This window comes from Diaporthe batatas (genome assembly GCF_019321695.1).
Source record: "Diaporthe batatas strain CRI 302-4 chromosome Unknown Contig00002, whole genome shotgun sequence".
NCBI classification, from domain to species: domain Eukaryota; kingdom Fungi; phylum Ascomycota; class Sordariomycetes; order Diaporthales; family Diaporthaceae; genus Diaporthe; species Diaporthe batatas.
The window spans coordinates 1407031-1429314 of record NW_025408549.1 but is presented as its reverse complement, the minus strand read 5'-3'; the positions used below and the strand labels follow the sequence as shown (position 1 = coordinate 1429314).

Here is a 22284-nt window from a genome sequence, read left to right as displayed (position 1 = left end):
AATTAAAAATATTTATAGTTATTAATAAAACTTTTAAAAATTAAAAATAATTTATATATTAAAGGTATATAAATTAATTTAAAGATTTATTAAAATTTATTTATATTTAATTTTATTAAATTAAAAATATTAAAATAATTTAATAATTAACTAAAAAACTTATAAATTAAATAAAGTTTTATTTTATTATAATTTAATTTAAAAGAATAACTTTTAAATTTAAAAAAAAATTATTATTATTAAAATTTAAGGAAAAAAATAAAAATAAAAATAAGAATAAGAATAAAAAAATATTTATAGGAAGTAAAAAAAATAAAAATAAAATATATAATAAATATAAAAAAGAATTATTATAATATAAAAATAATAAACTAATATTTACTTATTTAATAATTATATTTACTTATTTAATTTTTATTAATTACTTACTTAGTATTAATTTTTTTAAGTAACTCCTTTATATTTATAAATACCTTTTAAGTTAATATTAAGAGACTTTAAAATATAATTTCCTTTTTTAATTTTTAATACTTTTAGTATAAGCTTCTTTTAGTACCCCTTTTAGCACCCCTTTTAACACCCCTTTTAACGCCCCTTCTAGTGCCCCTTTTAGCGCTTCTTTACCTTTACTTTTACTATTTAGTTTATATATATTTAGGTATTAACTAAGTATTTAAATGCTAACTAAACGCTAAAAGGCTAGAAGTTAAGAAGGTAAAGGTAAAGATTACACTTTTTCTAGCCTTTTAATACCTCTTTTAACCCTTTAATACTCTAAACTTCTAGCCTTTTAATATTTAATTAGTATTTAAATACTTAGTTAATACTTAAATATATATAGTCTAGAAGGTGTGTTAAAAGGTATATTAGAAAGTATGTTAAAAGGGGTATTAAAAGGGGCTTATATTAAAAGTTTTAAAAATTTAAAGAATTTTAGTTAAATATATAGTTTTATATAAGCTTTATATATAAATTTTATATTAAATAAGTAGTTAATAAAAAATTAAGTAAGTAAATATAATTATTAAATAAGTAGATATTAATTTAAGAATAATAATTTAAATAGTAATTTAAAATTTAATAATAATAAAAAATAAAAAAAATAATAAAAAAGAAAATAAATATAATAATAAATTATACTATAAAATTTATAAAGAAAATAAAAGTTTTAAAAGAAATTTATTTAATAAATTTTTATTTTTATTTTTATTATTTTTAATTTTAAATTCTTTAAAAATAGTTATTTTAAAAATACTTTTAAAATATAAAATTTAATAATATATTATATTTTATTATTAATAAAATATTTTAATAAATTATTTAAATTAAATATAATAATTAATATTAATAAATATTATTATAATAATAAAATATATTTTAATTAAATTTATAATATATTTAATAATAAAATTTTTATTTTTTAATATATATAAACTTAATATTTAATTAATATAGTTTTATATAACTTTTATATATATTAAAGGTATTATTAAAATATTTTATTTATATAATATTAAATAAATTAATTTATTTTAAATAATATTTAGTAAATTATATTTTAATAATAATACTACTTATTAAAATATAATAATAATAATTTATAATAAATATTATAATAGATTTTATAATAAAATAACTTTTATAATAATTTTTTAATAAAATTTTTATAATAATTAAAATATTAAGTTTAATAATTATAATAATTATAATAATTATAATAATTATAATAATTATAAAGGTTATAATAATTTTATAAAGAAATATTTTTATAAAATAATTTTTATTAAAAAGATACTTTATATATAATAAAAAGAATATTAGTTATATAATATCTTTTAATAAATAATAATACTTTTAATTAATATATTTTATAATATAAAGAATAAAATAAAGAATTTATAAATATAAATTATATAGTATTTTTATTAATTTTAAAAGATTAAATATAAAATATTTAATTTAATATTAAATTTATAATAATTTTAATTAATTTATACTTTATATTTAATAAATTAAATATTTTTATTTAATTAACTTTTATTATAATAATAATTTATAATAAAATATTTTAACTTTTATATTTATATTAAAAGATAATATTTATATAAAGTATTTTAAAATATTCTTTTAAATATAATAATATTATAATTTATTTTATTATTAAATATAATTAATACTTTATTTATATTATAATAATACTTTATTTATATTAAATATATTATATATTAATAAAATAAATATTTATTTTAAATTAAATAATATAATATACTTTTAAATTATTATTTATATTAATTTTATTAAAATTATAATATTTTATATAATTAATATATTTATATTTTTACTTTATATTTAAAATATAATTAAATTAATATTTTTTAAAATATAATAAATAAAGTAATATAATAAAATAATAATAATATAAAAACTTTTATTATATAAAATAAAAGTATTTATAATTTTTTTAAATTAATAATTAATATATTAACTAATTTATTTTTATAAAATTAAACTTTAATATTTATATTAATATTTTAAATATCTTTTATTAAATATTTTTAATATTATTTTATAAATATAAAATATATAATAAATATAATTATATTAAAAATTTTATTTTATTATTAATATTAAATATATATATTTATATTAAAATATTTTAAATTTAATTTAATAAATAATTATAACTTTAATTATAAATTTATAATAAATATCCTTATTTAATTAAATTATTTATATTATATATTAAATATTATTATATTATTTTAAATAAAATACTTTTTATTATTATTATTAATAAAAATATATAAAACTTTTATATAATTTAAATTAATATATATTTAAAATATTAAATTATATTTAATATAATATAAATATAAATTTATATTTTTAATTTTATATTATAACTTAAATATTAAATATTATTTTATAAATAAATTTTAATTAAAATATATTAATTAATTAATAAAATTAAATATTATTATATAATATTATATTATACTTTTAATATTCTTTAAAGTTATTAAAAATTTATTTTTAAAATTATTCTTTAAATAAGTTTAAAGTAATAATATTATTACTTTAATAATTTAATTTTAACTTTATTTATCTTTAAAATATATTTTAAATTAATATTAACTTTTATATTATTTATATTTAAATAAATAAAAACTATTTAAAGGTTATAAATATTATTTATATTATTAATATTAAAATAAAAAATTAATAATACTTTAAATATATATAATAAATTTAATATAATTAATATTTTCTTTTATTATTATAAAATAATATTTAAATATAAAATAAAAAAATTAATAAAAACTTTATAAACTATTTATTATTAATAATTATAATATAATTTTTAATCTTTTAATAAATTTATTATATTTTATTTTATTTAAATTTAAAAGTATTATTTTAATTTTAATTTTAACTTTAATAATACTTTTAATAATAATTTAATTATATTTAAATCTTTTATTTAAATTATTATTTAATTTTAATTTTATAAATATAAATATTCTTTTAATTTTAAAATAAATTAAAAATTTAACTTATTAATATATTTTATATAAAAATAATTATAAATTAATTTTAAAGTTATAAATTAATAAAGTTATTTTTATTTTTAATAAATTACTTAAAATATTTTAATAAAAGAAAATTATAAATTTAATTAATTATAATATATTTATATTTAAATTATATAATTTTAAAATATAATAATATTTATATTTTAAAATATAATTTATATATAAAATTAAAATAAAAATAAAAAAGTATATAAAAGTTTTATATAATTTTTAAAATATAAAAATATTAATAAAAGTTTATTTTAATATAATTTTAATTATTTAAAAGTTAATTAATATTTATTATTTATAATTATATTTATATTAATATTACTTTATATTATAGAAATTAAATTTTAAAATATTATTTAAATATATTTATAATTTAAATTAATTTTTAAATATATTATTTTAATTAAATTATTAAAAGATTTATTATAAACTTTAAAATATAATTATAAAGATTATATTACTTTTATATAATATATTTAAGTTTAAATTTTATTAATATATAATATATTATAAATATTATATTAATATATTTAATATAAAAGTTTTTATATTTAATTTTATTTTTAATTATTAAACTTTAATATAATAAAACTACTTTAAAATTATTATTTTTAAATTAATAATATTTTAATTTTAATTATTAAAGCTTTCTTAAATATTTATTAAAAAATTAAAGAATAAAATTTTATTATAAACTTAAGAATATTTAACTTTAAATAATTTTAATAATACTTTATTTTAATTATAAAATAATATTTATATAAAATAAAAATAAAATAATAAACTTAAAATTATAAATATTAAAATAAAAATAAAGTATAAAAATATATTAAATAATATATAATAAATTTATTTAACTTTTATTTATTAATTTAAAATTATATTTAATTTTTTAATTACTATTTAAATTTATAATTTAAATAAAATAAACTATTAAAAACTTAATAAATATTTTAATTAATAAATTAATAATTTTAAATATAACTATACTTTATTTTTATTAATTTAAAATTATTAAATTAATAATTTTTATTAATAAATTATTTTTATTAATAATAACTTTAATTTTATAAATTAATTTTATAATTATATTTATTAATAAAATTAAAATTAAAAATATAAAATAATAACTAAAATAATATTATTTATTAATCTTTTATTAAATATAAATATATTATTAAAAGTATTTTTATTTTAAAATTTATAAAATAATAAATAAATTTAATATAAATAATATAATTTTAATTATTTTAAATAAAATTATTAATTACTTAAAATTATTAACTATTTTATTATTATTTATATTAACTTTTCTTTTTTATATAAATATTTTATAAAACTTAATATAATAAAAATAAATATTTAATAATTAATATAATAATACTTTATTAATTATATAAATTATAAATTATTTATATATTTTTAATTTTATTATTAAATTAAAATAAATAATTAAAGTTTTAAAAATAAAATATAATATATTTTTAAAATTAATTTAATTAAATTTATTATATAAAATTTTTATAATAACTTTATAATTATTTATAATATTATTTATTATTAAAAATATTTTTATATTAATATATTAAACTATATTTAATTAGTTTAAATTAATATTATTAATTTATTAAAGATTAAAGTTATTATAAATTATAAATTAATTTAATATTAATAAGTATTATATATAGTATTAAATTTATTATATAACTTAAATAAGTTAATTAAAATAAGTAAAAATAAAACTATTATTCCTTTAAATTTTAACTTTATTTAAATAAATATCTATTAAGTAAAACTATTTAAGTAATTATTTAACTTATTATATTATTAAATTAAAATAACTTTAAATAAAATAATTATATTTTATTATTACTTTAAATTTATAGTTTTAATAATTTTATTATAAATAAAAGAAGAAATAACTATTAATAATTAAATTTATAATTATATAAAAATAAATTTTTATTTTAAAAGTTATTAATATTTAAAATAGTTAATATATTTTAAAAATAAAAAATTATAAATTTAATTTAAGAAAATTAAAATTTATAAAATTTTAAATTTAAACTTAAAGGTCTTAATTTAATATTTATATTTATAAAAATAAAAGTATTTATATAATTTAAAAAGTTTAAATTAAATTAAAGATTAAATTAATTATATAATAAAAAAATTAATTAATAAAATTAATTAAAATTATAATTATAAATTTTTAGCTTTATATTAAAAAAGTTTATTAATTATAAATATTAAAAGATTATAAAAATTTATTAATTTTATAATAATAATAATTTTATTATATATTTATTAAAATAAACTTTAATAAATTATTTAAAACTTATATTATATATAAATAACTTTAAATTTAAAAATATATAAATTATAAAAATTATTTTAATTAAATTTAATAAATTAAAATAATTAACTTATATTAAAAATAAAAGTTTATTAAATTAATATAATTATAAAATTATAACCTTTTAATTAATTTTATAATATAATATATAATATTATTAAAATAAAAGTTAAATTAATAAAAATAATTTTTAAATATTAAATTAAAATAAAACCTTTTAAATTACTTTATTTAATTTTAAACCTTTTAAATTTAAATTTATATTATTAATTTTATAATAAATATTAATATTAAAGTTATATTATAAAATTTATTTTATTTTTAAATAATATAAAGAATTATATTTTTAATATTTAAGTTCTTTTAAATTAGTTTTAAATTATTTTCTTAATTTTAATATTTATATTTTTTTAATAATAAAAAATATAATTATTTTAAAATAAAACTTATTTTATAATTCTTTTAATATATATTAATTTTATTAATTTTTAAGTTAAATTAAGTTTATTAATATATTATAAAATATTTAATTTAATTTAATTTTAAATTTATTAAATTAATAATAATAAAAGTATAAATTTATATATATATTTTAAATAAATTATTTAAATATTTAAATTAATATTTTAAAGTATTTATTTTATAATAATAAAAAACTTTATAAGTAATTAATATATTTATTTTAACTTTATAAAAGTATAAAATTATAATAAATATATAAATTAAATTTTTTAATAATATTAATAAATTTTTTTTATACTTTTCTTAATAATAATATAATAAAATAGTTTTTTATATTATTTTAATAATTAAAAATTTTAAATTTAATTTATATTTAAAATATTTTATTTTTATAATAAGAAAAGTTATTAATATTATAATTATAATAACTTTATTAAACTTAATTAATAGAAAGGTATTTACTTATATGGCTTTTTAAGTAACCCTTAATAGTTAGTTACTAATAATCATTTTAATACTACTTTTCTACCTTATATATATTAACTAATAATATATAAAATTATTCTTTTATAAAACTTAATATTTTAAAATATTTAAAGTATATTTATAATTATTAATATATAACTTTTATATATATATTAAATTTATATATATTAATTAAACTTTAATATAACTTTTATATAAACTTTTTATTAATATTTAATTTAATATTATTTATACTTTTTTATATAATTAATATTATAAAAAGAATAAATTTAATTATAAATTATTAAATAATACTATTTATTAATAATTAATAATAATTAAATAAATTAAAATAAAAGTTAATAATTATTAAATATAATTAATTAATAATATTATAATTATAAAATAATATATAAATATTAAAGTTTTTATATAAAATTAGAATTTTATAATAAATAAAAATATATATTAATAATAAAACTAATCTCTTTATTATAATTTATATATATTAATAAAAAATATACTTATATTATTTAACTATTTTAATATATTATATAAATATAATTTAAATTATAATAATTAAAATATTATAATAAAATTATATAATAAATTTTAAATATATATTAATTTTAATATAATATTAAATTTATATATAAATAGTTTTATATATTTATTAATTAATTATATAAAATTAAATTAAAAGTATTTAATATTTTAATATTTATATACTTTTAATAATAATATTTAAAATTATTTAAATAAAATAATAAATAAATATTATTAAAAATATTTTATAAAATATTAATTAAATATTATTAAAAATATATATAAATATTTTTTTAATATTAATTATAAAACTTCTTTATACTATTTATTTTTAAAAACTATTATAAATAGTTATACTATTATTTAATTTTTTAAATTATTAATAAATAATATTTAGTTTTTAAATTTATTTAATATTATATAATAATAATTAACTTTCTTTATAATATAAAATTAAATTATTTAAAACTTTAATAATTTTAATTTAGTAAAATATTATAACTATTATTATAAATTAAAAATTAATAATTTAACTTTATAAAAACTTAATTAAATATTTTTAAAATAAATATATAATATAAACTTTATATATAAATATTATAAAATTATTTGTTAAAAAATATTAAAAATATAAATATTTTATTTAAATTTAATTTATAATTTATAAATAATATAAATTAAAGTTAATTAATAATTATAATATTATAAGAAATAATATATATATAAATAGAAGGATAAAAGAATAAAAGAGAGAAAGAAAGAATAAAAGTAAGAATAAAATAAAGTAAGTATATACTAATATATATATTAATTAATTAATTATATATTAATTTACTTTATAATCTATTAAATATATTTAATATATTTTAAATAAATAAATAAATAAATAAATAATAAATAAATAATAAATAAATAAATAAATAATAAATAATAAATAAATAAATAATAAATAAATAATAAATAAATAATAAATAAATAAATAAATAAATAAATAAATAAATAAATAATAATAAAAAATAAATAAATAAATAAATAAATAATAAATAAATAAATAAATAATAAATAAATAAATAAATAAATAAATAAATAAATAAATAAATAAATAATAAATAATAAATAAATAAATAAATAAATAAATAAATAAATATTATATAATATTATTAAAATTATTATTATTATTATTTTATTTATATATAATTATATATAATTATATATATTTATATATTTTTATATATACTTTTATATATTTCATATAATTATATATAATTATATATATTATATACTTATATATAGCTATATATAATTATATATATTTATATATAATTATATATTATATATAATTATATATAATTAAAATATTATTATTATTATTATAAATATTTAATAATTTAAAATTATTATAAAAATATATAATAGAACTTTTATTAACTTATTATATATCTTTAAATTTATTTAAATTTATTAAATTTTAATTATATTATTATATATATACCTTTATAAAAACTTATAAACTTTTAAATTAATTAATAATATTATAAAAAATTTAAATATTAATAACTTTATTTATATTTATATAAAGAAATCTTAATAATAATTAAATATAATTTTTTTAATTAAATAATATTTATATTTAAATTAAAATACTTTATTTATAAAGAATTAATTTTAATTATTAATATATAAATAATATTAAATTAAATAATATTAATCTTTTATATAAAGTTTTAAAGATTTTAATATTAATATAAACTATTTAATTATTATTATAAATTATTATTTATATTAAATAAAACTATAATTAAATATATAATAAATATATAATAATAAAAAATTAAAAATAATATATTAATATTTAATATTATAAATTAAAATAAATAAATATATAATAAATACTATAATAAGTTTTATTATAAAAACTTATTTAAAAATATAAATATTTAATTATACTTTATATATTTAATTATAAGTTTAAAAATAATTAAACCTTTTATATATATTTATTAAAAGTTAAATAAAATTTATTATTAAAATTATTATTAAAATTATTAAAGTTTTAATTAATTATATATTATTTTAATTAAAGGTTTATTATTTATATATATTAATATATAATCTTAAATTATTTAAAACTATATAATTATATACTTTTATAATTATAACTTTTAATATTTAATTTTATTTAATAATTAATATATATATCTTTAAAGTAATTAAAATTAAAAAGTAAATTATAAATAATTAATTAAACTTATTATAAGTTTTATATTAAATCTATATAATAATAAATATTAATATAAAAATATATATAATAATATTTAAAACTATTATTAATAAATAAAATTAAATTTATAATATTAATTATTTTAAGTTTATTAATATAAATAATAATTAAAAATATTAAATTATTTATAATTATATTAATTAATATTAATAAATATATATATAAAGTTATATATATATTATTATAACTATATTATTTTAAATTATATAAATAATATTATTAAAATATTAAAAAAAACTTTATTTAAATAATAAAAGGTAATTTTATAATTTATATTAATTATATTAATATTATTTAATATTATAAAAAATAAATACTTTTATACTTTTAATTATAAATATTCTTTAAATTTATTTAATATTAATAAAGGTAATTAATATTAAAAGAGTTACTATAAATTTTTAACTTTATTTAACTTTAAAAACTTTATTAACTATTAATTATAACTAATATAATCTTATTATTATTAAATAATTATTTATAATTATAATTAATTATTTTATTTAAATTATTAATATTTTTTAATTTATTATTTTTAATTAAATTAATTTTATTATTAATAATAATATTTTTATTTATATATTTAAGTTAAATAATATTTATATTTATACTTTTAATTAAATAATATTTATATTTATATATTTAAATTAAATAATATTTATAATTATATTTTTAAATTAAAAAGTATTTATAATTATACCTTTTAATTAAATAATATTTATATTTATATATTTAAATTAAATAATATTTATAATTATATACTTAAAATTAAAAATAAATACCTTAAAATATAATACTTTAATAATTTATAAATTAAAGTTTTTATTATAATTTATAAGTTCTCTTTATTATTATATAAAGCTATATAATATTACTTAAAGCTATATAAATTTATAAAAATCTATAAAAATCTATAAAAATATTAATTAGTTTAAATATTTAAAAATCTATAAAATAGTATTATAATTAAATAAAAATAATATTATATATTAAAAGTTAAAACTATAAAACTAATATTAATTTTAATAAAAAAGTATATATTTATATACTTTTAAATAAATTAAATTAATTAAAAGTAGTTATATAAACTAAATAAAATAAATAAAAGTAATTATAAATATATTATTTTAATAGTTATTAGAAGATAAAAAGGAAAGAAAAAAGTAAGTAATTATAATTATTTATTAAAAATAGTAAATAAAGTTTACTAGTAATTTTAATACTCTAATTAATTAGTTTCTTTATAAATTTATTAATAACTCTATAATATATTTAAGTTATATATATATATATATTCTATTAAATAAGCTAAGGTATCTAATTAAATAGGTGTGGTCCTAAGGGATTTTAGGGTTTTTAGAAAGTTGCCCCTGTCGCGCACCATAGAGGGTAAGGGTTGTCTCCCAGACGACTGCTCGGACCACTGTTGTCGCTGAGCTGAGGCTGATCCCCAGAGGACAATTCCCTAGGACAACTCTGCGCCCGCTCGCTGGTCGCTGTATTCGTCCGCCGCTCCGTAGGGATCCAGCCGCCGACAGACACACCAGCGCCGGACTGGCCCAACTAAAATGGCCGTCATGGGCAACGGTCAGCTCGCACTCGGATCCATCGTTTGGTTGTCATCACGCTGGTTACATAAGCTAAGATCATCACCGCAGGCAGCGGCAGAACCTCATCGCCCTCGCTCGCTGCAGCCCACTGCCTCATTTGGCCGACGGCGTGTGGCAGAACGGCCCTCTACGCTCGTTGCAAGTTGCAAGCTGCAAGCTGCAAGCATTTAAGGGCCGATGCCCAGCCAGAGGCGTGATGCAAACAAGCCAGATTTGAAGCACACACATGTTCATGTATCGCATCGTAACATTGCTGACCTGCCTTGGCTGACCTCTGTCCGTCACCATCGTCATTGACCATTTGCACTTTCCATCGCTTGGGACATGCCCCAGTAAGCCGCAGCCCAGGTGATAAGTAGCCCATCATACCCAAACACCGAACCTGTCTAGACTTAGAAACCCTTCATCTCCCACCGAGCCAACCGCCTCGACAACCCGACATCATGGGCATTGTGTTCAGCGCCATATCACAGGCGTTTCCGCCCAAGCCCACCTTCACCGAGAAGGACATTGGAAATTTGAGCGGCAAGGTGGATCCTCCCTCCCAGCTGCCAGTCCGAGAAGCCACACCGGTCCAGGAGCAATGCTGACGTCGATCAGGTCTACGTCGTCACCGGTGCGAACACGGGTCTCGGGAAAGAGATCGCCCAGATCCTCTACTCTAAAGATGCCAAGGTCTACTGCGCAGCCCGCTCGAGGGACAAGGCCGAAGCCGCCATGGGCGCAATTGAGCAGGCTTGGCCACACTCTCGCGGCAAGCTCATTTTCCTGCCGCTAGACCTGGCCGACCTGAGCACCATCAAGGCCTCCGCCGACGAGTTCCTCGCCAAGGAGGACAGCCTGCACGTCCTTTTCAACAATGCCGGTGTCATGATGCCGCCCAGCGGCTCCAAGACAGCCCAGGGGTACGAGCTGCAGCTCGGCGTCAACAACCTGGGCACCTTCCTCTTCACCAAGCTGCTGACCCCGACCCTCGTCCGTACCGCCAGCCAGGAGGACCCCTCCTCGGTGCGCGTGGTGTGGGTGAGCTCGTCGGCCGCCGAGTCGATCCAGGTGCCCAGCGGGGGCGTCGATATTTGCAACCTCGACTACCACGTCGACAAGAGCCCCTTTGAGAAGTACTGCGTCTCCAAGGCTGGTAACTACCTCCAGGGCGCCGAGTTTGCCCGGCGACACAGGGAGGATGGCATCGTCTCTGTTCCGCTGAATCCTGGAAATCTGAGCTCTGACCTCTGGCGCTCATTCGGCAGCGGGGCGCAGAGCTTCTTGAAGAGCTTTGTCCTACACCGGCCCATCCTGGGTGCCTACACCCAGCTCTTTGCCGCCTTCTCACCCCAGGTGTCTATTGAGAGGTCTGGTGAATGGGGTATGTCAATTTGCTAGCTCTCTGAATCATTTGCGGCTTCCGACTGATCGTTGAATTTGTCTAGTGGTCCCTTGGGGTAGATTTATGAAAATCCGCCAGCATCTTTTGGATGGGAGTAAGCCAATCTCCGAAGGGGGCAAAGGCACGGCAGAGAAGTTTTGGGAGTGGAATGAGGAGCAGGTCAGGCCGTTTTTGTAGACGAGAGAGTGGTGGAATCGGAATCCAATGCCGGCTCATCATTCTGTCGACCTGTCAAAGTATCTTGTTTTGTCTCGATTATATATCTCCTGGAGGAGATGGTCGAATGTATTACAGAAGATACGATAGATTTTAGGCTGTCCACATTGATCTAAATGGCCTCACGCCTACCCCTCTGTCCTGCCGGCTGGGCCATGATTTATAATATGTCTCTGAGTTTTCGGGATTGAATGTTTCAGGACCGTGGATGAAGCCTAGAGTGCGGACCAAATTGCATGAGTTTTGCGCCATCTTGTCTCCTCAATTGCAGAATGAACGGGTTGATATATAGGTTCTGGGTTTCCAACCTCCGCGATGATGTTGGCAACCTTGAAAGATCAGGGAGCCATGAAGAGTACTTGAAGAGCACAGGGTCGAGTTACACAATGTAAGACGGCCTTGGGTGTCCTGTCCGATTACGCACCCCTTCCCCCCCTTTTTTGTCGGAGGGCCTGAGGACGCGTGTTTGTTTGACTCTTCCTGGACTAGATAGACTACATATATCGTACCATATACGATCAGGATTTTGACCGGGCCGTGAAATACATGCACTTTGATCTAGTACAGAAGAATTGAGACATCCTGCACATTTGGATGGTTCACCGCCAAGCAACTTGGAATCTAATGGGCAGGTCTATTGTTCGATATGGGTATATGCTCTCGTTCAAAGCAAATTCCAAATCACACGTATTTACCCATCAAGCGGTTGGCCAGTCGGGGTGCGCCAACTGTCATCATAGGCCCGGCGACACTCATCGGATGCCGCGCCCTATTTCGGCAGTCTATCCGGAGCCAGCAGCACTGTTGCGAATGTGAGGCTCGCGGGGACCTTTCCGGGTGGCCGAGGCATCCAGGTTGACGGGTTGTGACAGTTTCACATGCTCCGCGCGTCTCTTCTCTTTCCCGTCGTACGGCAGCGGGATAGGGAGCCAGGCGCCCGACGACTTCTCAAAGGATCGACCAGATCCGGAGCACCTCCAAGAGTGTGTCCAAGAAAGCTGCAGGCGGGAGAACTGACAGGTTGCTCCTCGGCGGTACTCGGTGGGGCGAGGCTCTTCCGCGCCATGGCAGCAGCAACTTTATTCCTCTTCGCGTGGTGGTCCCTCACCGCGATACTGCCGAGCCTTGTTGGCCTATCTGTATGATTAGTGAATGGCGGGTGATATAGGTAGCGTTTATCGATGGCTAGGTCAGCACCTGAGTATCGATACCTAGGTACGTACCCGGTTCACCTTGGCGGACTGGATCGAGGAGCGTGTCCAACTAGCACATTCTGTTAGCACCTCACTCTGCACGCTTGTTTTATATGAGCTCTAGGGAGGCTTTAGCCGGCTCACGCAAACAGCACAGAAGCCATTGTGAAGGCTGCTAACGGGGCCATGACGGTCTGTCCGCTGGCATGTCAGCCCACCTGTAGACGCGATTCGAGATGGAGAGGGTGGGCGGATAGTGCGCACCCTTGGGTTGATGCTGCCTCTTTGAGGTGCCATGGTGGCTGTAGACAGGCTGGGGTTGGAAACCGGAGGTCGAGGCACGGCCGTCGCCAGGAAGTATTGCGTTGCTGTGGTGAGCCAAAGGCACAGCACGGAGGGACGGCGTTGGATGGATTGATTATCCTGTGGTCAGGCCACTCACTCACTGAAGGGCAGATGGGGTCCTAACCCTCTCGCTGGGCAAGAAGTACTGTACCCAAGTACCTACCTCTTAGGTACCTAGGACAGCCTGCATCCGGCCTGATGAACCATCCTCCAAGTACTTGGCCAGGCAAGTGATGCACATTTCATGAATTGACCATGTCGTACCGAGTACAATAAGACGTACGGAGTACACAGCACATCAAATGGCGCGGGCAGTTGAACTTGCGGCACCCACAACTGTATGCCGATGTAAGGCCCCTCCCCTCGCACCTGCGCAATGCGCGACCCCCCCGGCCACCTACTAAGTACATACTCCTTCACCGGGTGCGAGTGAGGAGAAGCCGACGACACCGGAGCAAGCTCCGCACAAGCTATATACCCCCATCCCGCAACGCCCCAGACATGGCAGCCCGCCTGAACCTCATAGCGAGAACAGTAGCAGCATCAGCTCCACGACCAGCAATCACTGCCACGTCGGCTTTTCCTCATCTCGCAAGAACGCAATCCAGGATGGCTTCCTCGACTCCCAGGACATATGAGTGGCTCGTGGTGATCCCTGACAAGCCCGGCGCTCTCGCGAAGCGACTTGAAGTTCGCCCGTGAGTTCCTGGGCTGACTCTGGCCCAACTGGCCCCTCTATACAGGAACTCATACTGGATGCGTATGCTGACACGTCCCAGACAACATTTTGAGGGCCTGACCAAGCTGAAGGAGTCCGGCAAATTCAAGATGGGAGGTAATACAGATCCACCAACGACCCCACTGCCCGCCCTCCCCGGCGCTATCTGGCACGTGGAACCAGACACTGATGGCTTTCTAGGTGCCTTGCTGGAGGAGATGCCGCCAGATGATGAGGTCTCGAGCATGAGGTTCAGCGGGTCGACGCTCATGGTCGTGGCAGACAGCAAACAGGCCGTCATTGACCTGATCAAGGACGACGTCTACGTCAAGTCCGGCGTTTGGGACCTTGAGAAGGCCCAGATTTGGCCAGCTAAGATCGCCTTCAGATTTCCTTAGAGCTGCGCACCGCATGTGACGTCCCGTTAAATAGAGGCAGGCGCGAGATTGGACAAAATGGGCGGACCAAGGCATCAGATAGAGGCTGGAGGCACGGTAGGCCCTCAAGTTGCCGACTTGCATTCAATGAAACTACATGTCACCACGACGGAGCTCCTCAGGCACACAAAGCCTGCGGTACCGAGCTTGATGGACGGGGATGGAAGGTTGTCGTGCAGTCAGGGAATCAATCATTCGTGGAAACATGCGTCCCAGATCATTGCCAATGCCCCCCTCTGTCTCGAACCCCATCTAATTGCGCGGCACTACTACCAAAAGTACAGTGAAGAGGATGGCCCGGCAAACCCGCCATCGTACCAATGTGATATGGTCCATTCTGTTCCAGACGCCAGAAAACCATGCGCCAGTCCCAGGGCCGTTTCAGAGCCCGCTGGCTCGTCGAGATGTGGCCCCTCCAGGCAACAGCCAATATTCCGTACTCCGTTTCAAGCTGGCTGCCACACCCAGGGAGCAGTTTCGAATCGCTCGTCCGTTCCTCGCCACCGCCGAATACAATGAGCAACTGCATATGGAAATGTGATTGACCCGAGGAACCGCCTGTTTTGCACCGCGAGGCTGTGTGGAGCGCCGCGGCATCGCTTGCGAATCCCCTCGGGTCTGGCTCCCTCTGACCATCAGCTCCTGCATCATCTTTCACGCACTCAGCGAAGTAAAGTCCGGCATCCCAAAGTCCAGCACGTGTGGGTTCACACCTTGTGCGTAATGCGCATTCGTTCCACTCAACCAACTCTGATATGCCATTGTTTATGCTTCGGCATTCTCCGCTTCAGCGCGAGACTCGGCATCCACTCGCAGTTCGTAATTGAGCTCGAAGCATTCGGCCAGGAGGTCTGCAACTGCTGCCTGGCCCTCTGGGATGTCGCCGTTGACCTCGAACTTCCCGTCGGTGCGCATGTTGTCGATAGAGTTGAGCTAGAGTCTGTTAGCAATCAATCTGGTATGTGCATCGGAAGGGAAGTTCCATCTCACCTTCATGCTGTAGGGGTACAACTCTCTCACTGAGCTCCCTCCCCCGGAGTTCTTGACCTCGAGCAGACACCGTTTCAAGGTCGACAGTTGGTTGTAAATTGGCAAAAGTGCTTCCGATACTGGCTCCGAAAGGACCATGAGATGGTAGATGTAACCGTAGCTTCGCCTAATCAGGTACAGCAACGTCTGGAAGCCTCGTCAGCATTGGAGCTTGCACATGGAGAAGTGAGTGATACGCACCCTTTGCACGTAGAGTTCCGCCGGCTTGCCCTCATCGTCCAGCCAGTTCCCATCTACTCTGGCCTCGTCGATCTTGTCAAGTTGCCGTTGGTAGTCGTACAGATCTGTCTCTCTGAGCGACCACGCCGGCGTGATCGAGAACTTATCGAGATCATTGCGAATGCCGATCAGGACGTCGTAAACATTCCTCCACTGCTCTGGGATGACGCCTTTCCTCTCCAGAACAATGTCGGACCACAAGAGAACCCGATCCAGAAGCCAGCACACCTGCTCGCTGCCCTTGGCAACTTCGCCGCCCGTAGTGAGGAACTTCCCGTCTTGCCGCTGTGCGTCGATCTCCTTTAGCTGAGCCTGGAGCTTCTTCACCTCGGAAGTGTTAAACTGGGCAAGTATCAGTAATCTGCTGTGACCACCTCAACTAAGCCGACTCACTTTTGCCTTCGTATTTGCCAGTGATAGAGACCTCAAGATTGAGATGATCTTCTCGTGCACAGCGAGCAGGGTCTCATCCAGGTCGTCCAGTTTTTTCTGCAACATGGCCAGTGATGACTGACACAGCTCGACCCTTTTCGACAGCAACTTGAGCAGGTACGGCGAGTGCCTCGCGTCGGCATCGTTGACGGTCCTCGAAAGCTGGTCTAGCGTCTTGGCCATACTGTCCAAGTCCTTCGCAGAAAACAGGTTCGCTTCCGTCAGGTGCTGCAATAGGCGCTTAATAGTCGAGGTGAGTGAGTATGCCGCGGGTGCCTCATTTGTCCTCCCGATCGTCATGAAGAAGAGCGACAGAAGCTGGAAGCAGCTCTCGATGATCTTGTCGAGGCGGTTCTCCCCGGCCTGATCCTTGGCATCTCCTCGAATCTCGTTGACCTTGCGGATCTCCTCAATGGTCTGCTCATACAACCCCATCACGTCCTGGGACCGGATATATTTCGTCCGGTCCTGTTTGAGGAGCAGTAGCTGGTCACGAATCGCCACGAGGCGTTCCATGATCTCCTGCTCCCTTGCATCCTTGGGAGGTGGTATGACTGGTGTGTCCATCACGGGCTGTGGGGACCGGCAGGCCCTCTTTCGGGAAGCTGAGCAAAGATGGCGAATGTGGTGAGGGGGGGCCCAGATTGTTGGAGCCCTGGCGTAGACAGACAGGCCGAAGACGATTGCTTGGACGGCCAAGGAGATTTCTCAAAAACAGGAGGACACCACGTGATGGGAATCTCAGCTATGTGAGATACGACGTCTGCAGTTTCGGCGCCGCTGGGAGTGGATGAGGGTCTCGTGCTCCGTGGCCCTTGGCTCAAAGTGGACAGCAGCTTTAGGTTGCCGCAAAGCTCAAGGTCGTGTCCAGGCACAGCGGAACGCACGGGTCTATGACAAAGGACGCGCAGGGTGGCAGGGCAAGTTCCCGGTAGTCTGGGGCCAGTGGCACTGGGTCTCACTCAGATCTGCACCGGTAGACGGTACGTGAAATGGTAGGTTGTGAAAACTGCTATCACGACGGCCTTGCAGCGAGCAGAATGGGGGTTTGCAGTTGCATTGACTTGAGAATGGCCGAACTCTGTTCAATGTTTCCAACATCCCCTCCCCTCCCTCGGAGCACCTCAGACGTCAGTGTATAGTGGGGTGCACAGGGAACGTAGGGGTACACAGTGGGCAGGTGGCAGGTGGCAGGATGCGCAGGGGCCAAGCTCAGGGTGGGGTCGGCCAGCAGCCTGCCTAATCGATAAGCGCCTAGGCCCAGTCGCCTGGGCCCCCACCCAGCCTGTCGCTGATCGCAGGGTACGTACCGATCAAGCTCGGCGAAAAGATTTTCAAGGCCGACCGCTCACAAGAAAAAAATTGGAGGAGGACTTAGCACCTCTTACATCGTCAACCAACGGCCAGCGCTGAGAACCGACGACAGTCAATAACCACCTCGCGAGATACCCTCGATCGTCCCCCCGCAGCCCACAACCACATCGACACTCACAATGTCTAACGCTGAGCTGGTTTCTTCCTACGCCGCCCTCATCCTCGCTGATGAGGGTGTTGAGATCACCGTACGAGAAAAGCCCAGCCCCGGACCCGACCCACAACCGTTTCCGCGATGTTGTCGCAAACCGTCCTGATGCCCGCCAGGCTTGCTGACAATGAGGATCACAACAGGCCGACAAGCTCCAGACAATCATCAAGGCTTCCGGTAACGAGATCGAGCCCATCTGGACCTCTCTGTTCGCCAAGGTACGACGGCCAAACCCAGCGACCGACATATGACGAAGACCCACACTGCAAATGCTTCGAGTCGCAGGATCACCCAGGGATCCAGTCACGGGAATGAAATGCTGACGAGGACGTGCCCGCAGGCTCTCGAGGGCAAGGATGTCAAGGAGCTCCTGACCTCCGTCGGTTCCGGTGGCGGTGCTGCCGCACCCGCTGCCGGTGGCGCCGCCGCCGCCGGTGGTGCCGCCGCCGCCGAGGCTCCTAAGGAGGAGGCCAAGGCCGAGGGTTCGTACATCCCGTACCTGGGCAACAGTGCTGGTGAGCAGGGCATAACCACTAACATTCGGAACAGAGAAGGAGGAGTCCGACGATGACATGGGATTCGGTCTGTTCGACTAAGCGGTCTCAATCACAATTCCAACTGCCGAAACAAAGATCACCACTGCCACCTCTACGACGACTTCCTCGCTGTACTTCCTTTGAAATCTCTCTGCATTGGGTTGCGGGTCTTTAAAATACCATCTACGACTAAGGGATGGAGGCCACGGTATATGGTCGCAGGGAACTGGAGTAGCGCGAACTTGATGGAACCGGGTTTTGATGATCAGATGCAAATCAAAAGAGAAATTTGCGCCCCATGATATTGGTCCCAGTCATAGCTACCCTCAAGGTCGTGACATTTTGACATCCCACAGAGTGAGCATCTACCCTTGGGAGGGCATTGGCTACAAGGAGCCGTAGCCATGCCAACTTGTCGCAGAATTCCGTCTCTGTGCTCAACAAATACGGTATTAAGGCGGCTTGCAGTATCCGTCGTAGAACCCGAACAACCAAACCCTTTACTCATCGTCAACCAAAAAAATGCCCAATGGGCTGGTCCCAATAACCTTCTCTTCCGATTGTCAACCCAAGATCGGCAAGTGCAGCGATAATGTTCCAAGATAATTATTCAATGACACAGCGGCCCGTCCTGGCGAGCAATTTCGCCCGGCTATTCAGTACACTCTTCAAATGATGAGCTTATTGCCTAGCGAGCACGGCTAGATTTTCACATGCCAAAGCATGATTCCGCCTTGATGATTACAGTTCTTATAGACATTGCGGAGCCGTGCTAGACACTTATCCAGAGGCAGGTTTGAGGAGTGGGCCGGGAATTGGTCCGCAAGGAACAGTCACGTCATGCATTGCAAAGAAGCCAAGGATAATAACAGGCATGGGAGCTGGTGTGTCTTGACGCTTTCTGTCTTCAATCACTGGCCCTCTCGCCTAACTCTACGTCTGAGAGTACCTTTTCTTGCTGTGTTGGGGCCTGCCGGTCCCCCCACTTAAAATGCTCGATAAACAGCTCGCGCTGCTTTCATGATGTAGCTTTGAAGTTCATAACAGCCCCCCCCCCCGGCCCATAGTAACAATGTTGACGTGATGACCACAAGTTCCACCATGGCTCTGGTGCGGAACGCTAACCTCTTAATCTCATGAAATCCAAGCGCTTTTGGCCATCACTAGTTTCCATCAAGATCCAGATTATGTAGCATCTCATCTATGCTCCTTTCTCGACTTCTTGCCTGACGCCATGGTGGGTCTCGCACATACTCCTCCCAACCCGGCCCCGATACCTACTTGACGATGAGCACGCCGCTGGGAACGAGTCCCACCTCCCGAAGAGTTTGGCCGAAGTCAACGCCCGCCTCAAAAGTCTTCCGGGGAAAAGTCAAGGTAAAGCTGGCCACCGCGCCTCCCTGCTCCGCCTCGATCGCCTGTGCCACCTCAAACAGGGTCGTCTCCGCTGGGAAGTTCTTCTGCAGCACTCCGCCGGGGGTCTGTAGCCTCAGTCTCGCGTCGGTGTAGCTCGCGCTTGGCTTGGGCTGTGCCGGAGCGGCTGCGGCAGCGGGCTCTGCGGCAGCTGGCGGCGCCTTTCCCTCCCGGGCGGCCTTGGCCTCCTCAGCTTTGCGCCTCCGCTCTTCCTTGTCCGCCTCGATCTTCGCCTTGATGCGCTTCTTGGCTTCAAGGTCGTCGATCTTCTCCTGGCGCTTGCGTGCGGCCTCCTTGATCTGCTCCCTGCGTTGGAGCTCCTCCTTGGCGTCCTGGGTCTCCCTTGTGGCCTTGGCCTTGATTTTGTCGTTGCGCTTCTGCTCCTCCTTGTCGGTGACGGCCTGTCTGGCTCTCTTCTCGGCAAGGGCGGCTCGCATCTCGTCGAGCTTCTGCTTCTTCTCTTCTTCAGTCAGAGGCTTGAGTTCCTCAGTCGACTCGGAGAAGTTCTCGTGGCCTGTCTTGGAGGCATGGAACTCGGCGAGGGCTGTTGTCCTGAACTTCTTGCCGCAGTCATCGCAGGCGAGGGACTTCGCAAGCTGGCCCTCCTCAAGACCCTTGATCGCCGCCTGTGTGGCTGCTTCATCGTCATCTTGGGGAGCCTCAAGCTCCTCGATCGGGGTGTCTTGGTTCTTCTCGAGCCACTCGAGTGCGCCTTGCAGCCCGCCGGATTTCTTGATGGCCAGCTCGGCGCGAGCCTTCTCGAACCCCATTTCCAACAGGGCGTCGAGATCCGATTGCGCCATTCTGTCGCGAATAGGGTGATGAATGATACAAGGTAAAGATGTAAGATTGTGCGAGATCGGAAGATAGGGCAAGGGCGAGGTGGCGTGTCCCTGGTCCAAGGCGATGAGTCCGCGGCCTACCTCGAGCTCTTTCGTGGGTGTGGGTTTGTAGGCAAGAAGGACACACAAGTACTCACTCAACTCCGATCCGGGGCGCTCACTTGAAGGAGACCTGATGGCCGGGTCTGGAAGGTTGTGGAAGACGATTTGGCTTGTTTGAAACGGACAGACGGCACTTGAGGAGGTGGCGGGCAGTGGACTTGTTTGTGAGCTTGCCTGGGTGTCTGTCTGGCAAGGCACCCAACAGGGTCACGTCAGAGGGGTAGCTACGGTGGGGTAAGTCTCTGGGATGTACACATGTACCTCCGTATCCCCCCGGCCTGAACACGTCCGAGCACTTGTATGTAAGCAGGACGCGAGTCGCGGGTCGCCAGTGGTTCATGTGAAAGGCGTTTGAGCGAGGTGAGACATTTCATCCTCCACCTGATCGTACACTGCATATACACTGCAGAATGCAGAATGCAAGAATGGATCGCTCAATTCGTAGAGATATCCATGAGACAGACATGCACCTTGCTTAGTCTGCTGTTCGGGGTGTCGTCTCCCACCTAGGTACCTAGGTACCTAGGTACTTATTAGCTGCTAAATCCTCAGGCACAGGCTGGGT

The 22284-nt window shown here is 30.8% G+C and overlaps 5 protein-coding genes across 5 annotated transcripts; 3 read left to right on the top strand and 2 right to left on the bottom strand.

Annotated features, from left to right (window-relative positions):
- The first annotated feature begins 11162 nt into the window (after positions 1-11162).
- KVR01_001634 (uncharacterized protein) lies at positions 11163-13240 on the top strand. The gene is made up of 3 exons (XM_044783791.1): positions 11163-11834; positions 11905-12670; positions 12735-13240. Exons 1-3 carry the CDS (start codon positions 11748-11750, stop codon positions 12866-12868), a joined length of 987 nt encoding a protein of 328 aa, XP_044649589.1. The 5' UTR covers positions 11163-11747; the 3' UTR covers positions 12869-13240.
- A 1814-nt stretch (positions 13241-15054) lies between these two features.
- Positions 15055-15561, top strand: KVR01_001393 (uncharacterized protein; the record flags this gene model as incomplete). The annotated part of the gene is made up of 3 exons (XM_044785885.1): positions 15055-15143; positions 15225-15280; positions 15365-15561. The coding sequence occupies 3 exons, from the start codon at positions 15055-15057 to the stop codon at positions 15559-15561; spliced, it is 342 nt and encodes a 113-aa protein (XP_044649348.1).
- An 804-nt stretch (positions 15562-16365) lies between these two features.
- On the bottom strand, positions 16366-17868 carry KVR01_001992 (uncharacterized protein; the record flags this gene model as incomplete). The annotated part of the gene is made up of 4 exons (XM_044788765.1): positions 16366-16533; positions 16591-16776; positions 16831-17211; positions 17263-17868. The coding sequence occupies 4 exons, from the start codon at positions 17866-17868 to the stop codon at positions 16366-16368; spliced, it is 1341 nt and encodes a 446-aa protein (XP_044649947.1).
- Positions 17869-18674: 806 nt separating this feature from the next.
- KVR01_001610 (uncharacterized protein) lies at positions 18675-20053 on the top strand. The gene is made up of 5 exons (XM_044784442.1): positions 18675-18863; positions 18970-19044; positions 19167-19308; positions 19376-19719; positions 19831-20053. The coding sequence occupies exons 1-4, from the start codon at positions 18795-18797 to the stop codon at positions 19420-19422; spliced, it is 333 nt and encodes a 110-aa protein (XP_044649565.1). The 5' UTR covers positions 18675-18794; the 3' UTR covers positions 19423-19719; positions 19831-20053.
- A 271-nt stretch (positions 20054-20324) lies between these two features.
- KVR01_001955 (uncharacterized protein) lies at positions 20325-22076 on the bottom strand. Its single transcript, XM_044793736.1, has 2 exons — positions 21755-22076; positions 20325-21668 (listed from the first exon to the last, which is right to left on the bottom strand). Exon 2 carries the CDS (start codon positions 21576-21578, stop codon positions 20640-20642), a length of 939 nt encoding a protein of 312 aa, XP_044649910.1. The 5' UTR covers positions 21579-21668; positions 21755-22076; the 3' UTR covers positions 20325-20639.
- Positions 22077-22284: the final 208 nt, after the last annotated feature.

What these genes read in the sequence shown, in the direction of transcription:
- KVR01_001634 (XM_044783791.1), top strand. Translation starts at nt 11,748, where the DNA reads ATGGGCATTGTGTTCAGCGCCATATCACAGGCGTTTCCGCCCAAGCCC. An exon ending in TTGGAAATTTGAGCGGCAAG is followed by an intron (nt 11,835 to 11,904) that starts GTGGATCCTCCC and finishes GACGTCGATCAG; the next exon opens with GTCTACGTCGTCACCGGTGC. An exon ending in TGAGAGGTCTGGTGAATGGG is followed by an intron (nt 12,671 to 12,734) that starts GTATGTCAATTT and finishes GAATTTGTCTAG; the next exon opens with TGGTCCCTTGGGGTAGATTT.
- KVR01_001610 (XM_044784442.1), top strand. Translation starts at nt 18,795, where the DNA reads ATGTCTAACGCTGAGCTGGTTTCTTCCTACGCCGCCCTCATCCTCGCT. An exon ending in GGACCTCTCTGTTCGCCAAG is followed by an intron (nt 19,045 to 19,166) that starts GTACGACGGCCA and finishes ACGTGCCCGCAG; the next exon opens with GCTCTCGAGGGCAAGGATGT. An exon ending in GGAGGAGGCCAAGGCCGAGG is followed by an intron (nt 19,309 to 19,375) that starts GTTCGTACATCC and finishes CATTCGGAACAG; the next exon opens with AGAAGGAGGAGTCCGACGAT.
- KVR01_001955 (XM_044793736.1), bottom strand. Translation starts at nt 21,578, where the DNA reads ATGGCGCAATCGGATCTCGACGCCCTGTTGGAAATGGGGTTCGAGAAG.